The 16,084-nt window shown below is 37.0% G+C and overlaps 1 protein-coding gene across 5 annotated transcripts in view; it reads right to left on the reverse strand.

Moving 5' to 3' along the window:
- Positions 1–329: 329 nt before the first annotated feature.
- Positions 330–16,084, reverse strand: part of LOC147410069 (vacuolar fusion protein CCZ1 homolog B-like) — a 32,072-nt gene continuing 16,317 nt past the window's right edge. For all 5 annotated transcript variants that reach the window (XM_086432259.1, XM_086432258.1, XM_086432256.1 and 2 more), the window contains 5 exons: positions 4,697–4,795; positions 4,073–4,534; positions 3,116–3,271; positions 665–894; positions 330–515 (listed from right to left, as the gene is read on the reverse strand). In XM_086432259.1, the coding sequence (XP_086288385.1) occupies positions 485–515; positions 665–894; positions 3,116–3,271; positions 4,073–4,534; positions 4,697–4,795 (978 nt within the window). In that variant the 3' untranslated portion in view covers positions 330–484. The remainder of the gene's footprint in view (positions 516–664; positions 895–3,115; positions 3,272–4,072; positions 4,535–4,696; positions 4,796–16,084) is intronic.

Here is a 16,084-nt window from a genome sequence, read left to right on the forward strand (position 1 = left end):
AAACTAACACAAAACTTAAGGTAGAAACCTATAAAAAATAAAGTACTTCCAAAATAAAATTATTAACTTAATCATCGAAGAAAAAATAATAATTTATTACAGCATTTCTGCAAAAACTGAGGGAGAGAAGAGAAAGATTAAAGGGTTGCAATCTGTAGAGATTTTAGAAAGAAGAAAAAGAAAAAAAAAAAAAAAGGTAATTTTTTTTTTAAAACTGTAGAGATTTTAGAAAGAAGAAAAAGCAAAAAAAAAAAAAAAGGTAAATTTTTTTTTTAAACTGAGGTGAAACAGACTACTTGTGATCTGCAAGTGGTTGATCCCAAAAAATATTTTAATTGCAACAAGATTTTTAAAAATTTTTCTTTAGTAATCTGCAGACGAAGGGAACTCATATCATGTGAGAAATACAGGAGTGAAGAATCATGTATACATAACGTTCAGTTCTCTATAAGTGTTCCAGTAACTGAAACCAAAATACTTGGTCCTAATCCAAAGAAAACGCTCCATTGCAGTACCTGCAGAAGATAGTTCAAGAACAAACTAATAAAGCCAATATTTTTTGAGATGTTTCAAACACGAGACATTCAAAACGAGTTCTACATGGTTTAGAAACCATAAAATGATTAGTTATAAAAAACTAGTAAGCCAGATGAGTTGTGTATACCTGTCACTGAACTTCTCAACAGCTTCGGAAGCATAAAGAAGGGTTTCATTGGCCTTTTCTAGAACCATGTAAAGTTCTTTCCCTCTTGTAACCCGAGCAATAACCCAAGCATTGTTTTTTGCTCTAATGCAGACTTCCAAATCTTTCTCATGGCTTGGGTCGTCATGTTTGGATCTACTCTTCTCTATATCAACTTCCTCTCTTAGCTTACTAAGGGCAAGTAATGAGTCCTGCAACACACTTGTCATGTTGACTAATGGAACTTCACAAAGAATGTTGAAAAACCAACAGGAAAATAGGCAGTACAAAGTAGTAAAAACAATGGAGCTACCAATTGATGAATGAATTAACTGAGTAATGTCATTGACAAAAGAGTTTATAATGCCACAACAAATTTTTTAGATACTGCACCAATAGATGAAATTATAAATAAAATAATTTTAAAAATTAGCGGATTTTGTGTGAGGATGATCTCCATGATGAGGAGGATAAGTTTCATTGAGAAGTAACCATACTTTGCAAGCAAAGTTTCAGTACAAGAGTGAGCGACCATGAGTTCTCCAGAGAGAGCAGCGAGCAGTGGGAACTATGCTCAGAATGAGCTTTGTCACTATCCTCCCTTTGGACAAAAGCCGGACTGACTTTGGTATGCCATTGTCTGAAGTCAGCATTAGTGATGGCTAATGCAACGCTCTCTCTCTCTCTCCTGTTAGGTTCCTATTTTTCAGGTTTACGATTTTATATGAGCCTAATGCTAATTGTAAACTACTGAAATTGTTTGAATAAGTGTTATAATATTTTGTAATGTTTACTAATAATTTGAGCCAAATCTTTGTAATGTTTGAATAGTGTGTTTTAATCTTTAATTGGGGGGTGATAAATAATTTAGAAATTGGGGGTGTATTAAGTAAAAGTTGGGGTGCCAAAAGCAGCTCTAAATTATTGAACCATTACTGTATCTTAAGAAGTTTTTGATCTCTAAGAAAGGTCTAAAACTAGTGTTTCCACAGCAAGTGCTTTGAGTAGTTTTCAAAGAAATCCAATTGTTAATAGAGGGAAAATAAATGGAACTGGTACAAAATGGTTTGCAATGGCAAGAGATGATAACGACTTAAAAGAAGAGGTTTAAAGACCTCTATAATAGGTTGGGGAGTTGAAAGATCTCTAAGATTGACTTTTACGCCTAAATTGTTAGACACATTAACAAATCCAACAGAAAATGAGAACTCCAACTATTGAGGATAAGATCTGAAACTAGAAACCAGATCTGTGAGCTAGAGCATCTATTAATGGATTGGCTTTAGCATTGTGGAATGGCGACTGTGGCAGTAACGTGAACACAAGATTGAAATAGAAAAGGAGGTCATTAGAGCTCTAATATCATGATCATTAATCAAGATGCATTTACATAATGACAACTTTATGTATAGTGTGTTACAATCCAAATTGAACTCTTTCATAAGACAATAGATTAAGGAGAATAGGAGTCTATCCTTATCCAAAATCACCAACACAATATCATGCACAATGATATTTTGCTCCACCATCATATATCAACACATGATGCCGATAAGGGTTTTAACACTTACCAATGGTTGATTCACAGGTTTTAGTGAAATGGATGCTCCAGATTGTTTCAATTTCTTATCTCCATGTGGGTCCCATAATAAACCACTTCCAATTTTTTTTATTTTTTCTAATCTCTGTGCACCTAAAGAATTTATTATTTGTGAGCACGATTACATCTTGTGCAAAGAATGTGAAGACATTGAATAGGAATATAAGTTGGTAGTGCTAACTACTTAAAAAGTATTTAAAGAATATATTGGTTGCTTTTAAAGTAACAAAACCCATGCTTAGATACTTGTAACTCAGCTTTTATACCAACAAAGATTGGAACTGAGGTTTTTAATGCCTTCGATTTGGCCTCTCAAAACAGCCACGCCAGTTGCCTTCTCAGGCCACATAATCAGCTTTTTATCAGATAAAGGAAGTATGCTTTTAAGAGTTACAAACTACGAACAAGTGTTTTGTAGTTCGTACTATATAATAAAACACAACGGTGGGTCCTACTCTTTTGTCTCAAGATTTATACTCATAGATAATATAACGTATCTCGTGGACAGGTTTTACCTTTTCTCTTCTTTCTCTTTTCAAAAATACCACTAACTTTATTCTCTTTCTTTTTCTCCTCTTTTCCAATATTACTCTTCCAACTTTATTTTCTTTCCTCCTCCCCCTTTCTTAATAATACCTCTCCAACTTTCTTATTTTTCCTCTTTTACCCTTTAAACCTAAAGATTTTTTTAATAATATCCCTCCAACTTTATTATTTTTCTCCTTTTACCCCCCTTAACGCCAAAGAGGATGCCTGTGCCTAAACTCTAGTTAAATACTAAATTCAAATAACAACCATATTTGCAGGTGAGACCAAAGTATTTGGATACTAACCTTTGTCAGAGTGGTTACTTTTCCTGGTGGAGATGCCCTTGATATATTTCTGTCACCATCAAACAGTAAGTAGCGATACCCAGCTACGTGATATGCATTGTCGCCACCCCATCCTCTTGTTAGTTTCTCTTCGACCTTCAACATCTTCATTGATGCCTGACAAGTAATGCAAATACCATTTAGAAATGGATATTCTAATTGAAGGAAATATAAGATAATGATTAACAAAAGTAAGCTAAAAACAGAATATCATACTGTCAGGAAAATGACCGGCTTCCAAACAAAAGAGAACTGCTATTGGCACCCCAACTTTTACTTATTACATCCCCAATTTCTTAAATTATTTGTCACATTCCCAATTAAAGATTAAAACACACTTCAAACATTTCAAAGGTTGGGCTCAAATTATGATCTTAACATTACAAAATATTATCAAACTAGTTCATACAATTTCAGTAGTTCTATACAATTATGATTGGGCTCAGATAAAATCCTAAACCCGAAAAATAGAAATCTAACCCCCCCCCCCCCCCCCCCCCCCCCACAAAAAAAAAAAAAAAGAGAAAAAAACGAGCAAGCTGATATTGGCATCTGAACTTTTACTTATTACACCCCAATTTCTTCAATTATTTATCACACCCCAATTAAAGATTCAAACACACTTCAAACATTACAAAAATATTATAACATGTTAGAAAATTTTAAATAGTTGTTTACAATTATGATTGGGCCCATATAAAATCCTAAACGCAACCACCCCCCCCCCCCCCCCCCAAAAAAAAAAAAAAAAAAAACAGAAGAGGCAGCTTCTATTGGCACCCCAACTTTTACTTTTCACATATTTTTAAGTGGGGTGTAAAAAGTAAAATTTGGGGTGCCAATATCAGCTCTAAAAAAACATAAATTAGTTAGCATAAAACTCATCATGAAAAGTACTGAGTGCGATAAGATACTGACATTTTCAAGAAACTGCTGCTTCACTATGGATATTCCTGGCTCTCCATTGATAATAGAGTTGACAGGAATTAGAAGGATCATGGTAAGATGTTTTTGCTGATAAACACAAAGATATACTCTCTCCTCTGTTTGCTTGAGCCACACTGTTGGGATTGTAGAAACCGAATTACCCACCTCAGTACCCCAAATATCTGTTACAAGAAAACCATCCTTCTCTTTCAACCATTTGTCCCGTTGTAAGGGTCTTGGAACATGAAATCTCTGACCATGTCTGCCTGGAGAAGTATCACGTGAAACGTAAAATTCTTCTGAAGCAGATCCAACATTTGCCAAAATGGAGCCCTTGGCAACATGAGAAGCAGTATTTCCCTTACGCAAATAGGACCACGAATTTGTTGAAGAGGATAGAGCACGTGGGGTCAACCTTAGAACAGCGTATGTAAATAGATTTACTGTGTCATCCTGCCAGGAATAAAAGGAAAATAATGAGCTTCCCCGACAATAAAATGCTTCAGCAATAGTGCTTGTCAAACTCCTAACTTCAAAGGATATTAAAAAATGGCATAAAATATTAAGTGACAAAACATCAAGATTAATATACAGGCACCATAGATTCAATCGTACAGGAGGAAGCGTTGTGGACACCAGTAGGTCCTGAAACAATACAAGTGAGTTGCATACAGTGTTCCCTGCGCATGAAGATTCTACAGCTCTAACCAGAGACTGCCAAAAAAAAATTGAGAGAGAGAGATTAGCTAATTAGTCAATAAATGATACTTAAAATCTTTCTAGATCTGCATAAAGCAAATGTCTGCATCTCTAAGCTTATAAAAGCACAAAGAACTAACATCAAAAGAATACTGAAACATAAACAAAGTACTCTCCTTTTGCACATTTTGGTTAGGAGTATGAGAAGGTCGATACCAGGAAGGACACCAAATTAAAATGACAACTACGAAAATGCAAGATGTTTTGTACTTATTATGACATTCACTCCTAAAACACACACAAAATTGAAGATTGTTCGCTTGTACTGCAAGAGCAAAGACTTATACAATTCCAATCTAGAATAACCTAAATGCCCTCAAAAGAATTTTAGAAGAGAAAAGTCAAGTCTCATAATGAGAACTTGGCATATATTTATAACCCATAATAAGGGAATGGACATTAATGCCCTTACAAAGAAATAATAGAAACAAACTGATATTAGTCAAACTAAAACTAGCTATTCTAATATTCCCAATACTCCCCCTCAAGCTGGGGCAAATATATCAATTAGGCCCAGCTTGGTAAGATGAGAGTTAGTGACAGAAGGTCCAACAGACTTCGTAAGCATATCGGCTAATTGATCTGAAGAAGAAACAAAGATTGTCTCAAGTGGTATTAAGGATTTGGGTCCGTAGTGCCTCAAACTCAGGGCGAAGACCCATGAGGAACTGGTATGTCTGATGTCAAACAATCCGCTTGACCACATACCCTGCTACCTAGACAGATAACTCAGCCATAAACTTATAGTGCTAAAGCTCCTCCCAACGGGACTGAAGGAATCCAAAGTAATCTGCAACACCCTGATTCCTTGGGTAGCCTTAGCAATATTCCGGTAAAATTCATAAATCCTCGAGTCATTTCGAACATGTGCATATGTCTAAGTGAGAGCTGACCACAAAGAGGAGACAGTCTCATGATACATAAATATAGTGTAGATGCGTTGCTCCATGGAATTGAATAACCAATCAAGAATGGTGTAATTATCGATTTCCCATTGTTCAAATTTGGGATCAGTGAGGGGTGGCTTAGGAATAACGCCTGACAGCCAGCCAGATTTTCCTCTACTACCCAAATAAAGTCGCACAGACCAGGACCAGCTCTGAAAATTATGACCATCTAGTAGGGCATTGGTTATACGTTGAATTGAGAAATTAGCCCCAAGGGTTGTGTTAAGAGCCCTTAGTCTCATGAGTCGTCGTCATAGCACACTATGAACAAGAAGAAACTTTGGATTAAAGGGAGATCTCCCGTATTAATACTGCCGAAGGCCAGATAATATTATTGATTACTGTTGGCAACACCAGAAACAACCTCTACTGCTGTCGTGAGGTTAAACCAACCAAAGTAGAGATGTTGTAGGTTACAGAAATAACCTCTGTTACTGTCGCAAGTCTTCGCACGACCCTAGAGGTGTTGTAGGACTGATCGCCAGGCACCCAACAACTGTCTGCTGCTGTCGCAGGGTAGTTTAGATCCTGTAAGCTGATCGCAAGGCACCTAAGACCTAGCTGCTACTGTTGATCGCAAGGCATCCAACAAATATTTTTTTGCTGTTGTAGAGCAGTTCAGGCCCTGTAGGGCAGATCGAAGTGTATACAACAGCTAGCTACTGCTGTATGTTGCTGTCGCAAGCCGTATTGGGCCAGTAAATTTGATCGCAACACAGGTAGGGGCTTATTGCTATTGTTGCAGGGAAGTGTAGAGCCAGTAGGCTGATTGCAAGTTAGATTGGACCTGTAGCGGCCTGCTGTTGCTGTCGCAGGGAAGTGTAGAGCCAGTAGATCTGATCGCAAGTTAGGTTAAGACCTGTAGAGGCCTGTTGCTGCTATTGTAGGGAAGTGTATGAACCTGGAGGCTGTTCGGAAGTTAGGGCTGATTGACGTGCACCTAACAACTCAAGGGCTAATTGCACAGAGAAACCCTAACGTAGGGAAAAAACACAGCGCAAATCTCTATTGCAGCATGTGAAAAGCTAATAAAGTATCTATCGCAACATGCGATTAAGAGAATATGGATCAAAAAGAAGAAAAGGGCCCCTGAAGGGGAGAAACTTCGGATGAGGCTATTGCTATGTGATTGGGGTTAAAGTGTAGTGGGATTAGTGAGAGAAGGAAGAAGGGAGGAGGAGGAGGAGGAGGAGAAACAAAGAGGGGTTGCGTTAGGTTTTTCTTCGGCTCTGATACCAAGAAAAATTTTAAAAGAGAAAAGTCAAGTCTTATAATGAGAGCTTGGCATATATTTATAACCCATAATAAGGGAATGAACATAAATGCCCTTGCAAAGAAATAATAGAAATAAACTAATATTAGTCAAACAAGAGCTAACTATTATAATATTTCCAATACCCATAACGTCATGGAGACACTTCTCTAGGATCCCTAAACTCTGTCCCTCAATTCAGTAAATATATTTTCTCAACCTTTCTGTTAAAATTACAGCATCACAAGTGCCACTACAAAAAGAGTGCATCTTATGAAACATCCACTATTTTTTTTCTTCAAAAAGGGTGTTAATGGAGATATGCTTTGGGTTTCGGAAAGAAAGAAGATAGGCCGCGTATAACAGTTATATAATTATTTATTTATAAGGATTGTATCAATGAGAAAGAATGTTTAATAGTAGAGAATTGAATTTTCCCCGGGATGTTAGATATAGACATGGACACTAGAAAGGAAACTGAGGATACAACTCTTCATTAAACCAATCAAGTACACAAACGTGGGGGCAATTGGTGTGTTGATATGTTTTTGACACGGAAAAAATCTATACAATAAAATGTTACGGTCATCATCTTGTTTATTCCCCATAAAGATTAATTCAAATTCAATCTTGCATACATCTCGAGGAATGATCTCAACTTTATTTCCTCTTCTCTCCTCCCTTTCCAGGAATACCTCTTCAACTTTATTGCCTTTTTTCTTCTACTCCATATCCCATAATACGCATCCAACTTTATTCTCTTTCCTCTTTGCCCATTTTTTCTAATGATACCCTTCCAACTTTATTGCCTTTATCCTTCTACCCATTTTCCAAAACTTCAAGGCCTCCTTTTTAAAGCTTTGATAGAAAATTTTCAATGGCATCAAACTTGATGAACTAGAGAATCCATCGAAACTATGTTAATTTCATGGTTTTCTATTTTAAGATTGTCTAGTGATACGGTAAATAAGTGATTTAAAAAAGAATAGTGATATTTTATAAATATTTATTTAAGACTAAAATAATTTTGTTTGTTAAAATTTCCAAAATAATAAATAAATTCATGTAAAGTGCTTATTGTGTATGAGTTATATGCATGCATAATTGAAGGGTACACAATGCCTCTTTATTAGTGTACAACATGTGTTGTGGTTTTTGGGAAGGATGGACCAAGACGTGCAGGGGGGGGGGTGTTCCCGAGCAACCATGTCTCATTTCAAGATAATGAAGAATCTCTATATCGAGCAAAATATACTACAAACTTCAATCTCAAACACTAAAATTAAGAACCAATATTGAGCTCTTATGCTCATAAAAAACAAAGAAAGGGAAGAAAAATCTCTTTTTATTTTTTATTTTTTATTAATCAATCTTCAAAAAAATTAACTTCTAAATTTGTTTATTGGAACTCCTTCTATAGATAACTCCTTCATAACAACTTAGAAACCTTCTAAAATACTAAAAAGTAACTTCTTATCTATCTATAATATATTACTAACCTTCTAATCCTATTAGAACTCAATTTGAATACCTAAAAGAATTTCTAATTCTAACCTAAGAAACAAAAACAAATTTTAGAAAAAAATAGAAACATAAAACAAATTAGAAACTAATTAGGAAAAAAACTTTCTAAAATTGAAATAAAAATGAACTAGGACTACTCAAGCAACTTAAAAAATAGAAACTCAATAAAAGAAGTCCTAAGAGAAGTTGGACTAGGTCTTGAAGATCGGTTAAAGATTGGATTGAGTTGACTCGGCCAATGTTGCAGATTTCTTTCTTCAACGCATCTTAACTCAATCATAGGCATTGAGATAAGTGTCGCCAAGTCTATTTACATCCTCCTCCCCAGGTTAGAGAGAATTCTCCCTCAAATTCGCAGTAGCATCAGTAAAAGGATCATCACCAAAGTATGGAAATAGGTGTTTGACATTAAAAAAATCGAAAATGCGTAGGGTGGCGGGTAGTTTGAGCTGTAGGTATTAGAATTGATCTTATTTACACCTTCTAAAGGCCCAATCTTCTTGAATTTAGTTTTTTTGTAAGAGCCCATTGGAAACTAAGGTAGACCATCACCAAATATCATTCTTCATAGGATTTGAAATGCCCATGCTTATATTCGAAAAAACTCACCAAAATAAACAATCTAGTAAGGAAATCATCAATGTTGAGAAGGCCATTGAATTGTGGGATGTTCATCTTAAGTCGATATTCTACTTGATTATTGGTCAAATGATAGTTTTCCAATGGGTACCTACAACATGAGTACTGGTCAAATGAGTATGGAGTTGTATCCACATATCTATAATATACGATGTGCTGCACATAAAATACAATTGCTTCTTAGAGATATATATCTATATATATATATATATATATATATATATATAAGAGAGTTGGTTAGGTACAAAAAAAATTTTGATGATGCCAAAGAAATAATGGATTTCACGTAAAGTACACTATAATCTTGGCATTGATGAGAAAGATGACAAATAAATAATTGAAAAATCCTTGTAAGACTAGATTTGCATATCACTTTTGATGCTTTAATCGATTTTAAAAGTTGAAGATGGGTTGCGCCAAATGATTGCATCACCTGAGTGGAAAAACATGAAATATTCCACTTCTGAGCTTGCAAAGAAAATAACAAATGCAATCCAATGAGTTACATTGTGGAGCAAGGGAAGAAAGGTGATTTCAGTATTAAAGCCCATTATTAGAGTACTAGTACTTCGTTTGGTTGTGCCAAATGATTGCATCACATGAGTGGAGAAATATGAAATATTCCACTTTAGAGTTTGCAAAGAAAATAACAAAAATAATCCAAGGAGTTATATTTTGGAGCGAGGGAAGAGATATGATTTCAGTATTAGAGCTCATTATTAAAGTACTTCGTTTAGTTGATGGTGAGGGATCAACTGCAGGGTACTTATACGAAGTAATGAAAAGGGCAAAGGATACATTGAAATATCGATGTGATAATAATCAATTAAGATACATGAAAATATAGGAATTATTTATTTCAAGAAGGGATACAAATATATTTCATAATGTTCATGCGGTTGCTGCATTTCTAAATCCATTATTAATAGAAGAATTTTAGAAGAGAAAAGTCAAGTCTCATAATGAGAGCTTGGCATATATATATAACCAATAATAAGTGAATGGAAAAATATGTCCTTACAGAGAAAGAATAGAAATAAACTAATATTAGACAAGCTAAAACTAATTGTTCTAATATTTCCAATACTCCCCCTCAAGCTAGGGAAAATATATCAACTAGGTCCAGCTTGACAAGATGAGAATTAGTGACAAAAGGTCCAACAGACTTCGTAAGCATATCGGTTAGTTGATTTGAAGAATAAATAAAGACTGTCTCAAGCGCACCAGATCAAACTTTCTCCCTGAAAAAGTGAACATCAACCTCGATGTTCTTAGTCCTTTAATGAAGGATTGAGTCGGATGCAAGCATGATAGCAGATTTGTTGTTACAAAACAGCAAGGAAGAACCAATAATAGGGAATCCCAACTCTGACAGCAAAAATCTAAGCCAAAGAAGCTCGCATGTGCCAAGAGCCACAGCACGATACTCAGCTTCAGTAGAAGAATTAGAAATAACACTCTGTTTCTTACTTTTCCACGAGATAAAGTTACCACCATAGAAAATACAGAAACCAAAGGTAGATCTCCTATCTGTAAGAGAATCCGCATAATCAACATCAGTGAAACAGAACAAATGTGGCTGCACAGTAGACAAATAGAATAGGCTTAGACCAGGACGAGGCTTCAAGTAGCGAAGAATACGATACATGACATCAAGATGAGAGGTACACGGAGCATGCATAAATTGACTAACTACACTAATTGCGAAGGTCAAATCCGATCTAGTCAGATAGATCAAACGGCCTACAAGTCTCTGGTAAGATGAAGAATCAGATAAAAGTTCCCCCAGATTCAACATGAAGGCGATGATTTTGATCCATTGGGGAAAAGGCAGGATGACAACCAAGTATATCAGTGTCCTGAAGAAGATCCAATGTGTATTTGCGTTGACATAATGAAATACCACGGCGTGAGCAGGCTACCTCTATCCCTAAAAAATACTTGAGAGGAGCTATGTCCTTAACCTCAAAGGCACGACTCAATATCATCTTTACCATGTCAATCCACTGTGCATCATCTCCTGTCAAGATAATATCATCTACATACATTAGAACAAAGGCACAACGACCATCCAATCCTTGATGAACAAAACAAGTATGATCTGAGTGGCATCTGATAAACCCCATAGATAAAATAACTTCTGAAAAACGATGAAACCAAGCTCGCAGAGACTATTTTAGGTCATACAGAGATTTGAGAAGTCGACATACCTTCCCACAATACTCCCCCTAAAGGCGAAACCTAGGAGGAGGATCCATATATATAACCCATATATATAACTTCAGTCAAATCACCGTTCAGAAAAGCGTTCTTCACATCAAGTTGATGAAGGGGCCATGAGTGACAAGCAGCTAAAGAGATAAGAGGACGAACAGTGAAATGTTTGGCGACAAGAGCAAATGTGGCACCGAAATCTTTCACTGGAGTCTGCATAAATCCCTTAGCAACTAGTCGCGCCTTATACCAATCAATAGTCCCATCCACAAGGTATTTCACAGTAAAGACCCATTTACAACCAACGGTCCGCTCACCAGATGGAAAGGTAATAAGTGTCCAGGTGTGATTCTTCTGCAATGCATCCATCTCAGTAGTCATGGCTCTAGTCCAATTAGGATCAAGTAAAGCCTCGGATACAGACCGTGGAACCCGAATAGAGTCTGTGGTGGCAAGATAGGCTTGGTAGGAAAAAAAAAACCCTGATATGAGGCGATTGGGTGATTAGTAACACACCCTCGTTTACCTTTGCGAAGTGTAATAGGTAAGTGAGAGTCAGAAATAGAAGGAACAGGAGTAAATGTACAAGGGGGTATACCTGAGTCCAAGGAGGAGGTGGGCAAGGTTTGTGAGGGGGGAGGGCGACGAGAGTAAACTTGCAGTGGCGGTAAAGATGAAGACGGAAAGAAAATTGGAGACGATAACACTATAAGAGAGTAATTCTGCAAAGCAAGAGAGTCCTGCAAAGAAGATGAAGCACTAAAATATGAAACATTTTAAAAAAATGTGACATTCAAATAATGAATAATACGATGAGTGAGTGGATTATAGCACCGATATCCCTTTGACATAGATGAGTAACACAAGAAAACACAATGAATGACTTTGTCATCTAGTTTGGTGCGCTGGGGAGTTCTATCTTAAACAAAGCAAGTACACCCAAAGACTCTCGGTGTAAGGGGGAAAAGAGTGCTATCAGGTTGAAGAACATGAAGAGGTACCTGTCCCCCTAAGGTGCGGTTCGGAACACGATTTAAAAAGAAAACAGCAATAAGAACTACCATATTCCAATATGACTTGGGAACATGCATGCCCCACAGAAGGCAACAGACAATGTTCATAAGGTGGTGATTCTTACGTTCCACTACCCCGTTTTGCTCAAGAGTGTAGGGGCAAGTTAACTGATGAAGCATACTACGCTCATGGAGATGGGACCGAATCCCATTAGAAATATATTCCCCTCCATTATCCGTTCTAAGAGATTTGACAGTAATGTTGTACTGATTGAAGGAAATTAACAAAAATAGGGAGCACCTCAAAGGGAGAACGCAATAAATAAACCCAAGTACAACGAGAATAGTAATCAATAAATGTAATATAATATCTATGACCATTAAAAACAGTAATAGGGGAAGGCCCCTACACATCAGAATGAACTAAGTCAAAAATAGCATTAACTCTATGCATGCAAGGAATATAAGAGGTACGTGTGTGTTTAGAAAGCTCACACAGAGCACTGAAATTTGTGTCCATTACAAAAAAAATTTTAAGCAAGAAATAAAGAACATACGTACTAAAAATTAGCATGTCCTAAGCAGGCATGCCGTAAATCTAAAGTCTAGGAAGAAAAAGTATGATTTCCAGTGAGTGAGAGGATGGAAGCTAGAGCAGCAGTAGGTAGAGCACCAAATAAGTACAACCCATCTCTCTCATACCTCTTGTCAAAAATCCTCCTCGAAGTCAAGTCCTGAAAGACACAGTGAGTAGGAAACAATGTTACAGAACAGTTTAAAGATTTGGTAATACTACTCACAGACATAAGGTTAAGAGAGGTGAGGAACATGAAGAACAGAATCAAGAGGAAAATCAGGGGTAAGGAGATAGTACCCTTACTGTGAATAGGAGTAAGAGACCCATCAACAAAGTGAACCTCCTTATGAGTAGTAGGAAAAATATAAGAAATAAAATTATTAGACTCAATGGTCATGTGATCAAAGGCACCAAAATCAATGACCCAAGTCAGAGGAGCAGAGCCAGACTGAGTGACATGAATGCAGAAGAGGTACCTGGAGGTATGGTAATAGAAACAACTGTCGAGGATGAAGGAATCTGGGCCATGATCTGATTTCGTACAATAGTTGTAATCTATGTTTGGAGATGTTACAAATCAATAATTCCAAGAGAGGCAGGATCAACGGAGGTAGATTCCACACTAGCAGCACAGGACTATCCCCCAGAGGATCTCAACAGGTGAGGATAGAACTGAAAACAATGAGCCTTCTCATGACCAATATTCCCACAGTGACAACATGTAAGACCATTTCCTTTACCACGTCCACGACTTCTACGATCACAATTCCCGGACCTATGAGTATGGGAGTTAGAGACACCCGAATTGGCTGCAAGGGCCATCTGATTTATATCTGGAGCAGAGATAATGACAGAAGACTGAGTCTAAGAGGGAACTACTCGGCGACGACACTCATCATTATCAATAGTCGCAAATGTCTCAAATAAGAAAGGTAAAGGAGTGGCATTAAGGATTTATGTCCGCAGTGCCTCAAACTTAGGTCGTAGACCCATGAGGAACTGATATGTCTGATGTCTAACAATCCTCTTAACTACATACCCGGCTGTCTTGGCAGACAACTCAGCCATAGACTCATAGTTTGAGAGCTCCTCCCAACGAAACTGAAGAAATCCAAAATAATCTGCAACACTCTGATTTCCTTAAGTAGCTTGAGCAATATCTTGGTAAAGCTCATAAGTCCTCGAGTCATTACGAACGTGTGCATATGTCTGAGTAAGAGCTGACCACAAAGAAGAGACATTCTCATAATACATAAAAATAGTGTATATGCGTTGCTCCATGGAGTTAAATAACCATCCAAGAATGGTGCAATTATCGATTTTTCATTGTTCAAATTTAGAATCAGTGAGGGGTGGCTTAGGGATAACGCCTGATAGCCAACCAAATTTTCCTTTACTACCCAAATAAAGTCACACTGACCGGGACCAGGACTGAAAGTTATGGCCATCAAGTGAGGCATTGGTTATATGTTGGACTGAGAAATTAGCCCCAAAGGTTGTGGTAGAGTCCTTAGTTTTGTGAGTCGTCGTCATTGCACACTATGAGCAAGAAGGAATTTTGGATTGAAGGGAGATCTCCCGTATTAGTCCTGTCGAAGGCTAGATAATATGATTAATTGCTGTCGGCAACACCAGAAACAGCCACAACTAATTGCTGCAAAAAAAAATTTTTCCTGTTGTTGTCGAAGCCCTAGTTGTTGTCGCAGGGTTAAACCAACCAAGGAAGAGATGTCGTAAGTCACAGAGACACCCTCTACTGGTGGTGTAGGTTTTCGTACCACCCTATAGACTGATCGCAATGCTCCCAATCACTGGTTGTTGTTGTCGCAGGCCAGTCCAGGGCCTATAGATTTGGTTCCAGGAAATTTCAAGACCTGTAGGTCTGATCGCAGGTCTGTTTAGGGCCTATAGGTTGATCGCAAGGCTTCCAATCACCAGTAGCTGCTATCGCAGGGTTATTAAAGATCTGTAGGGTTGATCGCAAGTTTATTTCAGGCCAATAGGTTGATCGCAAGGCTTCCCATCACCAGCAGTTGTTGTCGCAGGTCTGTTAAAGATCTGTAGGGTTGATCGTGGTGTACACAACAACACGTTGCTATTGTCTAATGCTGTCGCAAGTCGGATTGGGGTTTTTGGGTTAATCGAAGTTCACCCAAAAAATATCTGCTGCTGTCACAAGAGAGATTAAGTCTAATGACTCTGATCGGAACAGAGGTAGATCAAAAAAGAAACCTTATAGGACGCAGCAAATGCCTATAGGGATGCTAAAGTTCACCCAATAACACAAGGGTCGATCGGAAAAGAAGCCCTAATGAAGGGAAAAAAAACACAGCACAATTTTCTATTATAGCATGTGAAGAGCTAAAAAAAAAATTCTCTATCGCAGCATGCGATTAAGAGAATATAAATCAAAAAGAAAAAAGCCCTCGAAAGGGAGAAACTCCAACTGAGGCTATTGTTAGGTGATTGGGGTTAAAGTGTAGAAGGATTAATGAGAAAAGGAAAAAAGAAGGAGGAACGAAGATAGATGGCCAAAGGAAATTTTTTTTTTTCCGACCCTGATACCAAGAAGAATTTTAGAAGAGAAAAGTCAAGTCTAATAATGAGAGCTTGACATATATATATATGACAAGTGGAAATATAAGGTATGATAGCTCAAATGTTAAAAAGGGATTACTTTTTGTTGTTGAGAAAATATTTGACACAAGTGATGAATGGAATGCATTTGGTACACAAATAACGGAGTACAATACTTAGTTCAAATTTTACTACTCTTGCTAAAGATCAAATGGAACAATTCACCCTCGTAAGTATCTTATTATACTATTTAAATATTTTTTTTATTAATTATTAATATAAGATAATGTGGTTTGTACTTTTTGTTTTCAAATAAATGTAGGTATATGGTGATTACAAAACGGTGGATCAATTCCCATTGTTCAAAAGATCGCTATTCGTATCTTAAGTCAACCATGTAGTTCATCATGTGAGCGAAAGTGGAGTGCATACGAAGTTGCACAAACAAAGAAGAGAAATAGATTGACACTTACTAATGCTAGAAGATTTAATTTACATAAA

The sequence above is a fragment of the Akebia trifoliata genome, chromosome 2 (assembly GCF_017979445.1).
Source record: "Akebia trifoliata isolate Shusen 1 chromosome 2, ASM1797944v1, whole genome shotgun sequence".
NCBI classification, from domain to species: Eukaryota; Viridiplantae; Streptophyta; class Magnoliopsida; order Ranunculales; family Lardizabalaceae; genus Akebia; species Akebia trifoliata.